At 37.7% G+C, this 18,698-nt stretch overlaps 1 protein-coding gene across 1 annotated transcript in view; it reads left to right on the forward strand.

Annotated features, from left to right (window-relative positions):
* Positions 1-549: 549 nt before the first annotated feature.
* Positions 550-18,698, forward strand: part of LOC140165946 (26S proteasome non-ATPase regulatory subunit 2-like) — a 46,693-nt gene continuing 28,544 nt past the window's right edge. The window contains 7 exon segments of the mRNA XM_072189289.1: positions 550-710; positions 11,821-11,877; positions 12,877-13,041; positions 14,655-14,776; positions 15,503-15,775; positions 16,434-16,592; positions 17,790-17,934. Coding sequence (XP_072045390.1) covers positions 591-710; positions 11,821-11,877; positions 12,877-13,041; positions 14,655-14,776; positions 15,503-15,775; positions 16,434-16,592; positions 17,790-17,934 — 1,041 coding nt within the window. The 5' untranslated portion in view covers positions 550-590.

Raw genomic sequence — 18,698 nt, forward strand, 5'->3', positions numbered from 1 at the left:
TCAACATAACATTCATGTATTAAATATAGTGCAGTTTAAAAGGTTTTACACCCGCATGAGTTCTATTTTGGGGGAATTTGAGTGATTTGAGGCCGCGGATGACCCAATCTGCTACCGCTAGCTACGCGATGAAGAGATGTCAAATAAAAGAGGACCTAGAACAGATCCTTGTGGCACGCCGTAGATTAAAGTTTGGCTAGAATAGGATATTGATCCCCCCCCCCCATTATTCAAAATCTTTCGAGCCTCTGAGGCTTAGCCTACATACAAAAATACTCAACAGTTAGAACAAAAGAATCTAACAGGCAATTAAAACGAACAAAATCGCAACAAAAATAAATTATCATCTTCAAGAACATAAAACAAGAACAGCAAAGAAACCAAAAAACGTGTCAAATCAATCAATGTACTTCCCCCACCTCATGCGTTTTGAGTCTTGCATCATCCTCAATATTAATTTGGTTTTAGTTTGCTTTTGTTTATATCATTTTGAGCTGAGGCGAGGTATTTTAGTACAGAGTGAAAAACTAAAATCGAAACTGCGGGATTGCACAACGGAAAAATAGGATTGTCATTGCTGGCTCGCGGTAATGAGACGGCAACCCAGATATACACATGTTTCCAAGATGGCGGACACGAAGAAAGAGCAAGAAACGAAAACAGACAACAAAAATGAGAAGAAAACCGAAGAAGAGGCTGAACAAGACTTGGTAAGTTCATTCTAGATTACGGTACTGGACTATTTTAGTGTATCAATAATATTGTTGTCAATTTTATGCACGGAATCCGCATAATTCATCATATTTTACAACACGGGTTTTGCTGTGTCATACGGTCAAGTCTGTCGAATTCGGCACTTGAATTTGTGAATGTATTGTTTTGGGTTCATACCACTAGCCTGTGAAGCCGCTTCACAGGCTAGTGAGGTTAGGCTTCAAGTGGCTTCCGGTAAAAGTTTATCACGCCTAAAGTCCCAAATTTCTTCTTCTTCTTCTTCTCGGATACTGCTTAACGTCCCAAGTCATGCAAGTGGAATAAGGCAAGCATCAAAATTGTGCAAAATCGCGAATCGGTACAATATTATTAACAATTTTCATGAATGCATGATTTTAAAATGTTGAAAATCATGGGACATGGTTTATCTGTTAATACTAGTAGTCAATACTAGAACTTGTCTTGTGAATCAGAAGAATGATTTCTGCAAATTTGAAAAGAAAACACGGTTATTATAGCCATGTTATTGTTAACAGTCGGATGTAAACATGGGAAAATCTGGCCTTTTTATTTTGCTAATTTTCTCAAAAACATGATTGAAAAGTAGATAGACCTAAAATAGGTAGAATCATAAAATTTTGAAGTTTAAAATATCTCCTTTAAAATTAAAATGCAATAAAATGAAAGATGACAATTTTGCATAAAAAGTGATGGTTCCCATGTCTGCAGGTAGAACCGTAAAATTTACAAAGTTATGACGAAAAGTATGTTGCCTTAAAATTGCCCAAATTTGCAATTTTTTGGATCATAAAAACTTTTGTTCACCTCCTAATCATGGCTTGCCATTTAGCATGACTCGACATTCTCCTATTGAAACCTGTGCCTAATGACATGATATTTCAAACCATTTTAGCTAACTAATAGTTCACTTTCTCATGATGTCCAGTTGGCAAGTGTGTGGTTATTTTAAGGCATCAGTGAATACACCCCACATAGATTTTATACAACATGGGATTTACAGAGAATAAAAATGCAGGGGTTCAAATTCGCAATCAATTGCGGGAACCAGTTTAGGTTCTCATAAAATGGCTTTTATGAGAACCTTTGCCAGAACCAGGCTAGGCTTTCGATTCCATAAAATATTGAGAAAAAAACCTGTAAAATCATAATACCCTATAAATAGGTGGGAATTTGTATGCAACTTACTATAACATTATTAATAACAAAACCAAGTTGATTATCTTATTTTTTGTTAAAAGCAGCTGTTTCAACTTTGAATCCTGAAAGTAATTTTAGTTTACCGAACGTAAAATACTGACTACACAGCAAGCTCAGCAACTTTCTTTTGAAGCTTATTAAACTTTGACTATCGCTGTGACTTACCTATCAATGTAGGGTGCATCTGTTGCCCCCTTTTTTTCAAAAGTTTATGTTTTCCATCTGTCCCTAGTTTAAATTTGTTCCATTGCCTAAATAAATGCATACTGCAAAATTTTGGCAAATTCGAACATGGTTTAGGGGGGCCTCCGAGAGGTTGAATATTTGAAATGCAAGGTTGCCGAATTCGGCAGGCTTGAAGGCTTGAATTTCCAAAACTTTAAATTTGACCAAAATACTGATTAGAATCAAATATTTTTTCTTCAAGAATGGTACTTAATAAATCATATTTAGTTACTACATGGTATAAATAGGTCTATAACCTTGTGGTTGGGGGTCATTGTGATTTCCCCCCCCCCCCCTAATAAAAGACCACTTTCCTTTCATTTACAGTAATATGGTTCTAAAACTATTTTCAATATGGGCTATACATATGAATGGCTATACACCATTTGTCATTGGGAAAAGACTTGAAATTGTTCATAACTATACATAGATATACTGCATAAACTTAAATATCACACCTTTTTAAGTGACAGTTCCTTGTAGCAGCGTGTGCATAGCTATTCAAGTTCAACTAGTCGGTTTTTGCTTTGCGTTTACGTAAGTTGGGCATCTTCTTTCGGTCTGCTTCTACAACTTGTAGTACATTCTGATAGTGCTCTTCAGATTTTGCTGCTGACAGGAAATCTGAACTCAACTTTACACCACGCTCGGCACAATCGTTGATTACATTCAATGCATCAATGTTTGCTAATGAGGCTTGATATGAAGCGGAGTCTGCCCAGGTTTCAACCGGTTCCGTTAGAAATTCATGGTGTATTTGCAAACTGTTAAGCATGAACCAGGAATCCTGTGCAACTAAATCTGCAAGTGTTGTAGACTCAGTGATCACTGTGGGGAACTTGGGCTTTCCGAACCCAGTTCCAAAGCGGTCCTTTGGGGCATGCGTTTCCACTTGTGGTTTACATGTTAGAAGACTATCAGCCAGTGCCTGTCGCTCTTCTGTTGGTACCTTATTGCTGAATAAAGCCAGTGGAACCATTTCTGATGTCAGGTACCATAAGTGCCGCTTGAATGCCTTAAGTGCACTTTCTGCAACGGGGAGGTTCACATCCTTATAACTCAGCAAACGACGCCACAGATTGAGGTCATTCCATGGGGCATCAACCACAGAATTGCATGTTAGCCACCAGGAACTATACACAATGGTAGCAAAGGCTACAAATTCTCTCAGTTTTTGCACCTGGTGCTTTGTAGTTACTGTTCCTGTTGGAAGCTTCTGGATCTCGGCCTCTAGCAGACACATTTTGATAGCGTACAGAAGTTTAGCCATCCATCTGGCTTTGTGCAATGCCCCAGGCTGCTTGAATTTGATAGACTGCTCAGCACCTAGGTATACTAGGCAAAGTTCTACAAACTCACGATAGTCATCTCTTCTTAGATCTGATTCAAATTTCAGGACTTGAAGAACCTCGCAACCCAGTCCGCTATCATTGTCTGTAAGTCCTCATCTAAATGAGATACATCTAACTGTGTCAGTGGCATGTCGTCACTGTGTGCCAGTGAATTGAAGTTCTTCCGGAATCTCAAGAAGAGGCTTACTTCTGGCGACTTGGAGGCTTCGATTTGCAAATCATTAAAGACATGAGTCAATATTACTTCGCCAACATGATGACGACAACCTGACCATAATAGTGGTCTTTGAAGAGCCTGCTGGATAGTGACACATGCTGCTGTCACATGTCCAGTGTTTGATGCTGTCGTGTCAAACACCAAGTTGACGATAGAGTCTTTACATTTCCATGTTTCCAGTAAGTCTACTGTCAAATCTGTAATTATTTCTCCAGATTTGCGATCTGTTTTAGGCTCATAAGATGGCACACCCAGCAGCTTCAATTCATGGGCGTTTCCTACTACAACTGTAAGACGCTCTTCAACTACATTTTTGTTTGTCAGAGAAGGCAAGAGTTTGGAATCCCAATGTAGAGATGCAAGTGTAGGGGTATCCATTGTTCTTTACACGATGTTGCTATATGTTTTCCAACTTGCCTTCTAGACCGGTCAGCTACAGTGTAAGAAGTGAAAACCTTTGATGTATCGCCACCAGACTCTTCTATGAAGGCTTCGGTGAAAGCAGCCTGTTGAGATGGGGTTATATTCATTCTAGTGGCAAGGGAAACAAGTTTGGGCGACTGGAGTATGTTGTGAGGAATGAAAGCTGTTGTTCCTGTAAAGATATTGCGACGATGTGGCCTACTACTAGTAGGTGTATTACTTTGAGCAGATGTTGTTACACGCTCAGTTTCACTTGTGTTGGTCATTTCATAACTGCTGTCTTCAGACTCTTCACTGTCACTAAAGCTCATGGAGCTAGTAGAAGCTAAAGCCAGCATTTCCCTGTGAGCTTCCTCGCGCCTCTTGTTCTTGGCATATGCCCGTGCTTCTGTGCGCTTAATCTTTTTAGCCAACACTACATCACTGCTTCCAAATGTAGCTTTACGGTCTGTTTTCATAGACTGCAAAAACTGTAAGTCTTCAGGATTTTTAATTACTTTCTCTGCATTTGCTGGCCACAACTGGAAAGTTTTATCAAGGTTTGTTTCCATCTGCTCTAGTTTGGCAATGGTAGTTGGGGTTGTTCGGCGTTTCAAAGGTATGACTCTCAATTTCTGATTTTCATCCACAAGCTTAATTATTTTTTCACAAGCTTTGCGCTCTCCAATCATAGGAATACTCGCCTTGGCGTAAAATGGATTAACTTTGGAAAGAACTATTTTTGCACAATCCCATTTTGTTTCACTTGTAGAGCTAGCTTTTTTTGGTGGAACATCATACAACGCAGCACTTGTCTACTTGTTGGAAGACGCGAGCCAGTTATGTGGGAATCCATGTCAGTAATGCCACTTCCAAGACCAAAGATAGAAATTGATTTACGTGTACCCGGAGTCAATTTTGGCGTACAATAAGCCGTACATGTAGTAGCCAGTTTTATTTTAGAGTCTGACACTGGAGTTGATGGTGCAGGACTTGCATCAGTTGTAGATTTTGCCTCATCAGCCATGGTTTTATCACAGATATTCACTTCATCCATGTGTACAATAGCCTATACAATGATGATGGTGTAACACAGATGAGAAGTCAATTGCAAAATCAACAAACCACAATTGGAATTCCTCACTACTCCAAGATAACACTGTGACCTATATACTGACCACTGTAGTGATATTTTAGGGAATGGGGGAATTCCAATCATGATTTCTTGAAAAAGGGAGTTCCTTTTGGGAAAGTTCTAGGCTACAGAATTACACAATCTAATTCTGACAGTTGCACTGATTTATTGGGGGGGTCAAGCACAAGGCACTGATTTATGGGGGGTCAACCACAAGTTTACAGCCTTGTATGCACCATTTAATAATCAAATATGATAAATAATTGTCATACCTGAAAAACATCAAGAGTCCAGTTAATATTTTGGTCAAAATTTAACATATGTGAAATGCAAGCCTGAAGCCTGCCGAATTCGGCAGCCTTGCATTCAAAATGTTCAAAGCTGCGGAGGCCCCCCTAACAATCTTGGAATAAAATAAAATTTCACTGGAAGTAATATTTTGACCAATGGAACATTTTAAGACTAGGGACAGAACAATTGCTTACTAAAGGGGCAACAGATGCACCCTAAATCCATGCATTAATTAATGAAACCTCAACATAACATGAATTCATGTATTAAGGTGGCTGTGTACTCTCAGACATGCATGTAGTAAAAGTGCAATAACTTTGTAATTATTCACATAAGACATATAAAAGTATACATTTTTATGACGGCAAGACATCAATAAATCTTAATATAAATACAGATTTGGGGTAAAACAACAATTATGAAGAAAATCACAAAAAGTGAGTTTTTGGCAATATTTGTTAGGTACATCATAACAAAAAACACTCTTTCCAAAATATTTTATTTTGTTTTTAGCTCAATCTTGAGGCTCCATTCCAAATATCGTTTTTTTTATTTTTTTGATATTGGCCTTATTTTTTGAGATATTGACCATATAAGGCATCAAATTGAACTTTTTAAAATTCACAAACGCCTATTTGGACAAAATTATGCCTAAAATCGGAAATAGACCAAAATATAAAAAAATGAGAAAACCGTTTCTTGAGTCGATCATGCTTTTTACGATGATCATATTTGCTCACCTATAGATGCTGTATTTATTGAGTTATCGTGTACCTAAAACGTCATTTTACCGAGAAAATGAACATTGAAATAATGGCCGTTGAAGTTTAAAGTGGTCACATTTTGCACTTTCATCGAATCACACAGGAGAAGGCGGCTGTTTTTATTTTTCTACCTTACATTACATAAACATCGGGTAAATCCACGGCCCCTTGAGAAGTTTGAGCGAAATCCATTCATAACTTGACATTTAAATCGGGGAAAGAACTTGAAAAAACCCACATTTTATCAGCTAAAACGGAGCCATTTGACCACTAGGTTTTTGTGCTTCCGTGGTGTTTCCATAAGATGCGCCAAGCGCATGCAGATAAGCGTCAGCGTATGTGTAGCGTATTTGTGCGTTAACAAATTGCGCGATACGCAACGCGATGAGTTGTTCTTGCTGCGTGTACCCTGCTGGTACAACAAAGATTTTCTTTCCTTTTCAATTTCAAACACGAGTGGAATAGTGAAATAAAATCCTTAAAATATTGCAGTTGGAGTTTACAAATCTGGATTTTCATTCCTTGTATTTATAAAAACATAACAAAGTACAAACATATCAAAAAAACTCAATTTTGCGAAAGAAACAATGTCTAGAGTACACAGCTACCTTAAATATAGTGCAGTTTAAAAGGTTTTACACCCGCATGAGTTCTATTTTTGGGGAATTTGAGTGATTTGAGGCCGCGGATGACCCAATCTGCTACCGCTAGCTACGCGATGAAGAGATGTCAAAACATGAAAATATACCATATACCGCAATACCCCTAATTTCACTTGATATCTATTTACATTTATTCATACCTAAATTTATTACAAATTTCCTTAAATGTTCGCTGAAAATTGCTTAAAATAGCTTTTGTATGTACGGTACTGTTAAATGATTCGCAAAATAAACCATCTTTTCAAATGAAATGCAAATTAAATTAAATTAAATTTATTCCACATATTATTATGTACATCGGGTAAAGGGTGAGCATGTGTAATAAATGACGACGTCATTGACAATTAATTATTCATGTTACGATTTTAAATTATTCATGTTTACCAGACACTTTCGTAAGAAAGAGATGCCGTGATTGGTGGAAATAGGCAAGGTGAAAGTGATTTACAAACCAATGAAGGAGACTTTCATTACTAGCGAGGTCACGGCTATTATTATGGGGGTGATCGTTTGTAAACACTAAAATTACATGGGCCATGGATTTCATGCTCACTGTGCTTTCTGTTCGTGATCGTACAATATATTGACAGCTAAAATGATCTTTGCCTTTTCCTCCAAACATTTCAGAATTATATATTTTTTTATGCACTAATGATGTTATTAAGGTGAGCACATGCGTGTAATAATTATATAATAAGCTTTAAATTGACGATGCCATTTAACGATTAATTATTCATGTCATGATTAATTATTCATATGACCCGACTCTTTGGTAAGAAAGAGTTGCCGTGATTGGTGGAAATACGTGAGATGAAAGTGATTTAACCAATGACATAGACGCTTTTATTACTAGCGAGGTCATATCTATTATTATGGGATGGTGGGTTGTAAACACAGGCCAGGGCGAAACTTTCACGCTCTGTACGTGATCGTACAATATAAAGTACCGGTAATCGACAGCTAAAATGATGAAAACTTTGCCTTTTTTCCCCAACATTTCAGAATTATATTCATGGATTAATGAGATTATTAAATCACATTTCCGTTGCAGTAAAAAAAGGTAAAAATAACACAAAATGTGATCTTGGATCTTGAACCAATTTTGGTTCGCCCAGTTGCAACCCGGCGAGAACCTTCACGCGAACCGGTTCGCGGGTTCAGTGATGCGTGTTTCATGCGTGCGTTTAACATATTACCACGCATTGATCTATTGCCATTATGCCATAATTTATACACACAAATCTATCATGAACGATATACAGACGAAAATGAAAAAACTGGTTGTGGGGGAAATGTCACCATACTATCGGAACAGGGATGCCAGTCTTCCGGATATTTCCGGAAATCCGGACCGCACGTATTTTTTTACAAAATTTCCGGCCGCAAAAAAAATCTCCGGTTGGAAGGAAAAAAAAATACCGTCGCGTCCGCCCGCTCTGAAAGAAATAAAATAAAATATACTGCCCTGTTTTGTCAAGTATTTGTCAACTAATCACTCTCATGCTCAAGAGCACGTGCCCGTATGCATGGTACAATACGCAGTGTTTTTTCACCCAGGCTTCAGCCTGGTGATATTACATTCAGTTTAGACCTTGTCCTTTGAACCCAAATTGGCTACTTTGAAACGAAGTAGCCAAATGCATTTGCTTCGTCCTCATTAAAATTATTTTTCAGGATAATGCAGAGTATCTAATGGATCTGCAGGCTACTAAAAAACTAACCTCACTCCCCATGACAAAATTCATAGAACTATATTCAGTAGTGCTTGACTTTACCCAGGGAATGGATGGAATATTAACCTCATTCAAGTCCCCATGACAATTATTCGTACAGCTGTTCTGTAGCCTATGAAGTTATTTTTTGACATATAGGGATGATGTTGCAATATGAAAGTTGACGTGAATGGCCATGGCCACTAATTCATGAACTTGGCTAGCTGGCTGGCTGGTCTGAGGTCACACTTCTTAAACATCTATGATTTGAATTGCATTGTTGTTCTCATCACAGACTGAATTAGAAGGAACCATTAAACTACTACTATTAAAGTCTGCTATTATAATCGGACACTAAATTAATTGTAAAAAATCCTCCTGCTCCCATCATGCAAGTTATTCCACTTAGACTGTTTGTTATAGGCCTACTTTTATCAAAATAATTAAGCATTGATTAAGCATTTGCCAGTGAAACATTCTCACTCACAAAAATCACAGATACTCAACATGAGAATCTGTGCAATGTTTGACAGAGAAGGTCACTAAATCTGGCCGTGTCAAGTTCATAATTAGTTTTGATTGATCTTCATGTACCAAATCATTTACTTTAAATTGATATCCTAGCTGTGAACTCTGAGCCAAATGTTCTATAGCATAGTAACACCACATGCATTCATATACATTTATATACAAACATATTGGCATAATGGGGATTGATGTTCTCTGACTGCAGTCAGAGGGCCGGCTAGACATGTAGTACCAGTATGGCTAGTAGTAGCATACAGGTAGTTCATATACTTATTCAGCAATATAGCTCAGTTGTGGAGTACTAGTTCTTTGGTTGAATCAGCACCTTCTTGACTGATCAGAAGACCTGTGTTTTATATAGGCTTACTGCATACACTGCCTACCTCTTTGCAGCTATGTGGAGCCAAGGTGGGGCAGTCCGGGGGGGTTGTGCAGTCATGTGACCTCCAGACGGCCTGGGTACTCCCTTTTAAAGGGATTTTTATTGTTGTACATGTAGCTGTACACCTCTAGGGATGAGACGGAAACACGAAATATGTGACTTGTTGTGGCTGCAAATTCGGAAGCCTTGATCGTATGAACGTGTGTTTTGTTTTGACAATAAAATATTAATAAACTTTAATCTTTAAACATGCGTGTGTGGTATCGAATTACGGGCCAAATTACGATCGGATTTGCTGTTTATCTTGCGATCAATCATCACAATGGAAGTGGATAGGAAGCAGATATAAAGACGATCGATGCTGGAGTTAAAAATCGGTTTAAATGGCAATGGCTGGAATTGAACAGAAGGATGATGCAGGACGGTTTTTGTCGGATTACATACGGAAAGTAGATGCTGCAGGGAAGTATAAATGTACTTACTGTCAGGGTATATATTCGCACGCTAGCAGTGGAAATAAGGCGATTTTAAAACATGCTAACTCAGGTGGTCATAAAGAAAAACGCGAGCTTTTAAACTCAAAGTCAAACCAAACTTTGCCAACCATGTTTCGTGTATCGCAAGCTATTGTGAGAGGAGATACAGATAGAGAGGAAGCAGGGCCTAGTACTAGCGAATGTACATTACCATATGTTCAAGTAATTGCACAGAAGATAAAGAATAAGCACAAAAAGCACAAGACCCAAGATACCAGGAAACCATAGGTAACTTGTAATTTTAGCTGTATATTTGTAAATCATTTGCTTTAATTTTTAATCTGTTGACATGTAACTTCCCCCTAAAAATAGCCTCCCCTGTGGTGTAAAATGTGCAGAAACTGTCTGGCTTCGGGGGGCTTCGCCCACTCGACCCCCAGGGCTTTGCCCCTGGACCCCACCAGGGGCCCTTTAGCGGGCCCCTGGACCCCACGCCGTGAGGCGAGAGCTCCACTGCTACGCCGCTCCGCTTCGCCTTTAGTATTTTATGAAATATTATTTTCCTTCCCAACTTCAGGAGGCAACTGGCATCCCTGTATCGGAACGTGTACCTAGTCAGTGGAGCTTGTATGTTGTCAGTGCAACCGTTAACCACGCACACGCACGGCACATGACGTGAATTACGGCACATGTTGTTGCTTGCCTTCCCAGAATTCAATTCACGCATGCATACCAAGTATTGGATTGCAAATTTTGCAATTTATTCACATTTACGCTGAAAAATCTCTCGGTTTTTTCACAAAGATGCACAAAGGGGACAATATTTGATTATTATTATGTAATTTTTTAAAAGACAGTCCATATCCAAAACCAATAGGGTTACCCCCTTTAGAAAGTTCATCTTCTCTTGTTTTTCATTTCTTCTTTCCCTTCTGATAGCAAAAAACCCATGGGCATGGTTAGGGTTAGGTCACATGTTTTACTGCCCATTTGGGTGAATTACTTTCCAAATTCAGCCCAAATCTCTGGTGTTAGGCACTTTTTTGGAATCTTAAAAATTGGGCTTCTTGAGAGTCATTCACCACAGCCTGGCGAGCCAATTTGCCGCACCTTGACACTGAAAAGTTGCGTAACACTGTCTGCCAAGGATTTACACAATCACAGTCAGGCCTACTAAAAATAAAATTGTTTCCGGTGACATGCTCTGAAAATATTGGGACGGAACGAAGAAAAACAATTATTTTATGGAAAAATTTTATATGCACAAAAATATTGAAATTTCAATATTACACTTGAATATAAAGTGAAGTTGAATCTAGCCAAAAATGGCATATGACTCGGGTCTCTCAAAGCTCTTCTCGTACTTCACGAGTACTGACCAATATAATTTGTTTAAAATCAACTGTATTTCCTTTTAAAATGGCAGAAAGTTGTGGGGAGAAAATAGAATAAATGTAATTTCCAACAACTTCATATCAGAATTTTGACACAGATGACTGTTGAAAAATTTAATGTTTTCCTCAAGTGGCATAAAAATTGTTGACGGCACCAAAAAACAAGGACGGGCGGGTTACCGGAAACATATTTTATTTTGGCCTCACAGGTAAAATGCTTTATAATGACCCTTTCTTGAACTTGTGTTTACTGTTAGTAGTTGAATTGGTTTCAAATCAGTGCATTGGTGATATTGTTACTTTAATTAAATACCTTCATCTTGAAACAATTTGTTTTATATTTTTCAGAGTGAGGAGGACAGGCTATTACAGGAAGAATTGTCTATGCTAGTAGAAAGACTCACTGTAAGTAGATTATTATATGTGACCATCCACCACGAAGTGGTAGTAAAGTCGGCTCTAGATCATTTTCTGTTTATTGCAGATTTTGAAAGAATGCACTTTCAGGTTTACAATGACACTTCAACCAGCCACATGGGACATCTGGAGGTGAAGTTAGGTTCATCAAAGGTCAAATTCCTAATATATTTTAATTTTACATAGAAATCCATGTACTGTTTTTGATTGTATCTCAAAATGGAAAATGCCGACTTTACGACCAGTTTGTGGTGGATGGGCACATGGTATTTAACTTCCTATTACTAACTTGAAATTTGGATATTTTGAGATAAATTAACGAGTCTTGATGTGTTTATTTGTGTTGCGAAGTAAATCAATGTAAAACAATCTAACTTCCTAAAAATGGTTGTTATTTCAAAATTACTCAACCAAATTTCTGCAAATTGTAAGATTTTTACATTTTCTAAGATATTAAATGTGTTATTTGATGAAAAAAGAAAAATGTCAAGAGCTCATGTGACCAGCTCCAACAAAACCTGGAACAAGTTGCTAGGCATGTTTAAAGATGACATTACCATAAAAAAAAATCAAATTTTGGAATTCCTAATTTCATGGTATTCGACCTTGGGACTACGTGGACTTTCAAATCCTTATTCAAAGTACTTATTAAAAAGAGGATTATTTAATCAATAATTGACAGTTGAACTATGATAATCCCTGTAAATGATGAAACTATTAGCACAATTACTCAGAATAGCAATTGCACGAAAATATCAAGGTATCATTTACAAAATTATCCATACATCTTGAAAAGTATTGATGCTATGTATATAATTTTGGTATCGTTTTAAATCTTATTGTCCCGTGCTTACATTTGTATGCAAATTAAATGAAATGTCAAAAATGCGACTTGTTCCTGGTTTTGTCAGAACGGGTCACATATGTCAAAAGCTCATCAAAAGTTTGCTTATGAATCCCTTTTGTAAATCTAACCTATCCCATCAGGAGAAGGACACTAGCCTATACAAGCCTGCACTGGAGCAGCTGCGGACTATGATTAGAGCGTCGACCAGCTCCATGACATCTGTGCCCAAACCGCTCAAGTTTCTTAGACCTCACTATGGTACACTGAAAGAAGTCTATGGAGGGATGCCAGAAGGCGACACAAGGGTAACTCATTTGTTTTCTTGTACGGTATCCAAAGAACGATTCTATGATTCAACATAGATGCTAACTTGAGATCATCTGGGGTAAAAAAAATCAACTTCCAGTGAAAATACATGTAGGGATGTCATCGTGGCACATTGTATTTCTGCACCACTGATTGATTTTCAGCCTAGTCAAGTAGATATGGTGAAATGATATCATTACTGTGAAGTTGCGTACAAATGGGATATATTTTTTTGACCGAACATGATAGGATATAGATTGAGATTATGACAAGTACCAAAGTGGCATCCTTGAATTTATTCTTATTGATGTCATCCTACAGAGGTCAAAATGCTCAGATTAGCTAAATTATAAGCATACCAAACTATTTGTCTGGTTATAAATGAATCCACAATGTTTAGTTTGTACTGTCTACAAGTTCAAGTTCAGAGCTATGAGGTCAAACTATCTAAAAGGTCATTACTATTACAAAGGGTCAGAACTTCAGAATGATCTGATTTCTTTAATAATAGGTCCAAACTGTTCATCTTGTTAAAGGGATTAATTAATAATATAGTTTGTACTATAGCCAAAATAACAAATTCTCGATCATGAGAGGATGTACCTTTTGCGTCACCAGACTTTTCGTAGAATAACACGATCGCGCGACCTCCATGACCGAGCCTTGACCTTGCCTAGCAACGACCGTGTGATTGGTCAATTCTCAAAAGCTGTTTTTGCGCCGTAAGTGCCGGTCTTTGCGTAGTACGCTCGACGCAAATAACTGTGCGTACCCAAGTTGGCTCTCATGATCGAGAATTTAATATTTTGGCTATAGATGTTTAGTTACGTAGATACAACAGTCATTTAAGGTGGTACTACACCCCTGGCCAATTTTGTGCCTATTTTTGCATTGTTCTCAAAAATTATAGCGCATTGGTGACAAGTAAGATATGTATATTATAGGGGCAAGTACCACAACTACTGCACTGAAAATTTTATTTCAGCACAGACAACAGTTGTGGAGTTACAGTCAAAAATGAGGGAACACCAATATTTGATCAATATATCAACTGTTCGTCTTGAGTCACTGAAACTCCAGTGTAGTAACCGGATTCCTTGCCCCTATAATATACATAACTTTTGTTACCAGTGTTTTATTAGTTTTTGAGAAAAATGTAAAAATAGTCACAAATTTATCAAGGGGTGTAGTACCACCTTAACACGGTTGATCATTGACTTTTTGGTCAAGATGACTCTGTAAATGAACATTGTAGATATTGCAAACTATACCTTATTTTAATCCTTTCTATAAGAGGAACAGTTTTAGCTGTAGTTGTAGTTTTTTTCTTCATAATTTATATGAATACTGATTTTCATCACCTGACTCTGCTTATTAAACTTTTGTAGTGTATCAATCATTGTTTCTTCTTGGAAATGAAAAAAAAGTGTAATGAAAAAAACTTATTGACCTTTTTCACCACCGTATAATAATGGTCACACGCCAGTGATTTTACAGTTAGGGGGTACAAGATGTTGATTCAGCTGTCATCTATAGCATTTTGACAAAATACCTCATACTTTTTAATCTCTAACTGTATACTTTATTTTGATACACCCTGTATATCTTGCAGAAATTTTGTGCCGATGTCATATCTGTGCTTGGCATGACGATGAGCGATGCAAGAGATTGTCTCAAATTCAGACTCCAGGGGTCAAATGAAGAAATTGCTTCATGGGGTCATGAATATGTCAGGTAGGTGTCTAATTACAAATTGAAATTGGGATGTCTCAGAAATGTGTGTAGTAAAAAGTGCCGTAACTTATTATTCATGCACGCCATACAAAAGTTTTTTTCTTTTGAAACGCAAATTTTTTTTGAGACACCAAAACAAATGACTTGAATATAACCCCCCACATGCAGTACGATGAGCCATTTCGACCATTAGGTTTCAACTTTTTACAAGACCAGTACTGTGCTTCCATAGCGTGTGTCGTGCACAAAGATAGGCACTGTGTAGGCGTAGAGTTAACAAATTTGTGCTGTGATGCTCTTGTTTGTCCCACTGATCTAACAAGAAGTTTCTTTCCTTTTTAGTAGCAAACAGGAGTAAAATATAGTGAAATGTCAATCAAAACATGCAGTAGGGGTTTACAAATCAGGATTTCCTTTGCTTGTATTATTTTTTTAGAAAATATTGCAAAGTACAGTTTTACCGAAAAGCATTAAATTTGATGAAAGACGCAACTTCAGGGGTCTCTGCACTGCCAATTTGACCCTTCATGATTTTGAACTTATCTTATATAGGGATGCGATAGAAAAGGTGCACGCATGATGCATAGTCAAATTACTGCACTCTGGTGCTAAATGCAATTGACCAATGAAATGGCAGGATTACCTAATTAATATTCAAGTTATGCTGTACCATTTGTTACATCACAAATTAATTGTGGTTTGTTTTTTACCTTAACTTTCTACTAGACATCTAGCGTCTGAAATTGGTGAAGTCTGGAATGAATCAGAAGAGGATAAAGAAGAGAAGAAAAAAGAAAAAGAGAAAGAAAAAGAAGAAGAAGAGCCCAAATACGACAAAGATCAACTCCTGAAACTTGCCATGGAGATAGTACCCTACCACATGAAGCACAACGCTGAGTCCGAGGCGTGTGACCTGCTGATGGAACTAGAAAAGATTGACCAGTTGGAACAGTTTGTTGACCAGGATGCCTACCCTAGAGTTTGTTTATATCTCACAAGGTAAAGTGTAAAATAGATCTTGCAGGCAGCATATATATTTTTTCATTTTTTTTTCCAGTACAGGTGCATTACATTTTTAATATGGTGAAAAAATATTCATATGAAAGAGAAATCATTACAGATACAGATGGCATATGAAATCAGTAGTTTTATAAGAGTTATTTGTCCTAGTACAACTGATGTGACCATGTATGTGTAAATAGTTTGAAGTAAAATTGTACCGGCAGTCAAGTTAGCTCAATCGATAAGGCATCCTACTATGGTGCAAGAGGTTGCGGGTTTGAACCCTGATGGTGGTTTAGTACACCCTTGTGGAAAGATTGAGTTCGCTTGAAATACCACCTGACAAGGAACTTACTACTAATTGTCTCGTTGTAACCCGTACGAAACTCGGGGAGCAGATCCTGGCTGCGAATGTCATTTGTGGAAGGTCTAGGGTGTGCACTCTTGAAGCAGCAAAGTCCCTGTGATGTTATTAAATGGTAAATATGGAATGATGTGGGGCTGTAGTGGTAAGCAGCAACCTGTACAGTGTGCTGAAGCTTGTGGATCAACGTCAAGGCGTTGTGCCTGTGCGTACTGTGTAGAACACTATAAATCATTGCGCTTTTTTTAAAAGATGTTATCATAATTTCGTATTGTGTAATTCTCTCTGTAGTTGTGTTAACTATGTACCAGAGCCTGAAGATGCAATGCTGCTGCGTACAGCTCTGAGCATCCTGCGCAAATTTGATCGTCATGTAGAGGCGCTTCGTCTGGCTATTCGCCTGAATGACATGGAGTTGGTGGAGAAGATATTCGTGGGATGTACTGATAGGTGAGTGTGAAGTTGCTCTTGAATGTTTATAAACTAAAGAACAAAATCACAAGGATTCTCTTCAAGGTGACAGCTACAGTAAAAGGGTTCATGAATTGTTTAAGGGTTTACATTGGAAGTCAAGTTAGCGCAGTTGATAGGGCATCATACTTCAGCAGTGAAAGATGTCCTGGGTTCAAGCTCTGGAGTGTTTGGCAAATGTTCTTGGGCCAATGATTGTCGTGATATATAATCAAACGTTACTCTGGGAGCTGATCCTGGTTGCTGTGGTTATATGTCGGTAGACTAGAAGAATGCGTCTTTATTGATCTACGTCCGTGATTTTGTATAATGGTTTATAAGATGTCTTTGGCCACTGTGATCAGCAAAAATCTGTAAAGTGTGCAGAGGCCTGTGGGTTGGCAGCATGCACTATAAAACCCCAAATTTATTTACGAATTGTACCCAAATTGTACTATTAACAACAGAAAATATAGATACAAATTGAATTTTTATACTACAACTCATGCCATAGTGAACACATGTTTTAAAAATAGAATTTGATATAATATTGAAATGTGTGATTACTATTATTAAGCCAAAAAAAATTAAAGGTCTGTTTGCCCTTTCAACTCAAAAGTTATTTGTGTTGGTAGGTCGATCTTTTTTTTTTTAGAGAGATCCCAAAGTATTTTGTGTTATCTACAGCTTGACATGGACCATTTGGTCAATGAGAAACACTTTCAGCACTAATTCTAGCTTGTTTGCAGGCACAGTCTGTTGTTTAAGACTTTCAATGAATAGTTCTTGGTTTTGGTCACTTTAACAGGATGCACTTGAACTGTATGACTGAAAGTTCATGCAAATCAAGAAATATAGCATTTTAATATACAGCATTCATTGACATCTATAGGTAAATAATATTGGGTCTACACCTTTTAAGATCTGAATTTCACCAATATTTAGTGCTGAGAACCCCATCAAAATGTAAATGCGATATTTTGGGTCAGTCGAGAAAGGGCAAAAAAACTTTTTTAGGCCTTATAGTGGTTATAAACTATTATAGTATTTTTCTTCTTCCGCTAACTAGTAGTAGCATCTGATTGTATATCATGCTGCTAAAAATGCTGGGACAGCCAATATTCTTTCAATGTATTTTGTATAATTTTAAGAACTGAGATTCTAATGTTTTTTGATGGTTTTATTTTGTTTTCATAGTTTGATGAAGAAGCAGTTGGCTTTTGTGCTCGGTGCTCAACAGATTTTCTTGGAATTGGAGGAAGATACGCCAGACTATGATGAACTGGGAGAAATTATGTCCAATGGTCAACTCAACACACAGTTCCTTGTACTGGGAAGAGAGGTTAGTTTCAGATATCTATTGGGATATTCTACACACCTCCAATGGAAGACATGACCATAATCTCCCACACTGCGGATGTAGCATCAAAAGTTCCTGCGTGGAAGTCAACTGGTGGCAATTTTCGCCTTGGCATAATCGGCCAGATATTGGCAATCATTCGCTTTTCTGAAAAGCGATGAAAGTAAAATCACTAAAAAACTGCTACGCTCCTTGCGATTGCTTAGTATGATATCGGCATGAGATGTGTGTTCTTTTACCCTCTCCCCCATTGACATTACCTGTCCTGTCCCATTGACATTACTGATGACTATATGCGTAATGAGGGTCTCAACCCTAGACCTACTGAGCCATATTTTGTAACACGGACTACGGAGGGGGGGGGTTGCAACCCACCCCCTAATTTTCAATAAGTACAAACATGCCCCACATAATGTGAGGGTGCCCATGCAAATTTGGGAAATTCTGGCTATGTACAAAAGTATAGGCAAAATTGATTTTTGGCTAAAAATTCTACAAAAACTATTTCAACTAATAAGTAAAAAGTCAGTAGCTCTTGGAATAATTTTACAGGAGCAAAATTAAAATCATTGATTTAACTGTAGAAACCAATGGTGGGCCTCACCAACCCCTCCCCTATGGTCATCTTTGACGGTCAGTCCTAACCGCGGGTAAAGTCCTGGGGTAAATATTTTATCACTAAAATGAGCACAAAGGATGGATCTACGATTAACTTAATTAGGTTGTTTGTGGGAAAATGTGTGCGT

Source organism: Amphiura filiformis, chromosome 12, assembly GCF_039555335.1.
Source record: "Amphiura filiformis chromosome 12, Afil_fr2py, whole genome shotgun sequence".
In the NCBI taxonomy this organism is placed as follows: domain Eukaryota; kingdom Metazoa; phylum Echinodermata; class Ophiuroidea; order Amphilepidida; family Amphiuridae; genus Amphiura; species Amphiura filiformis.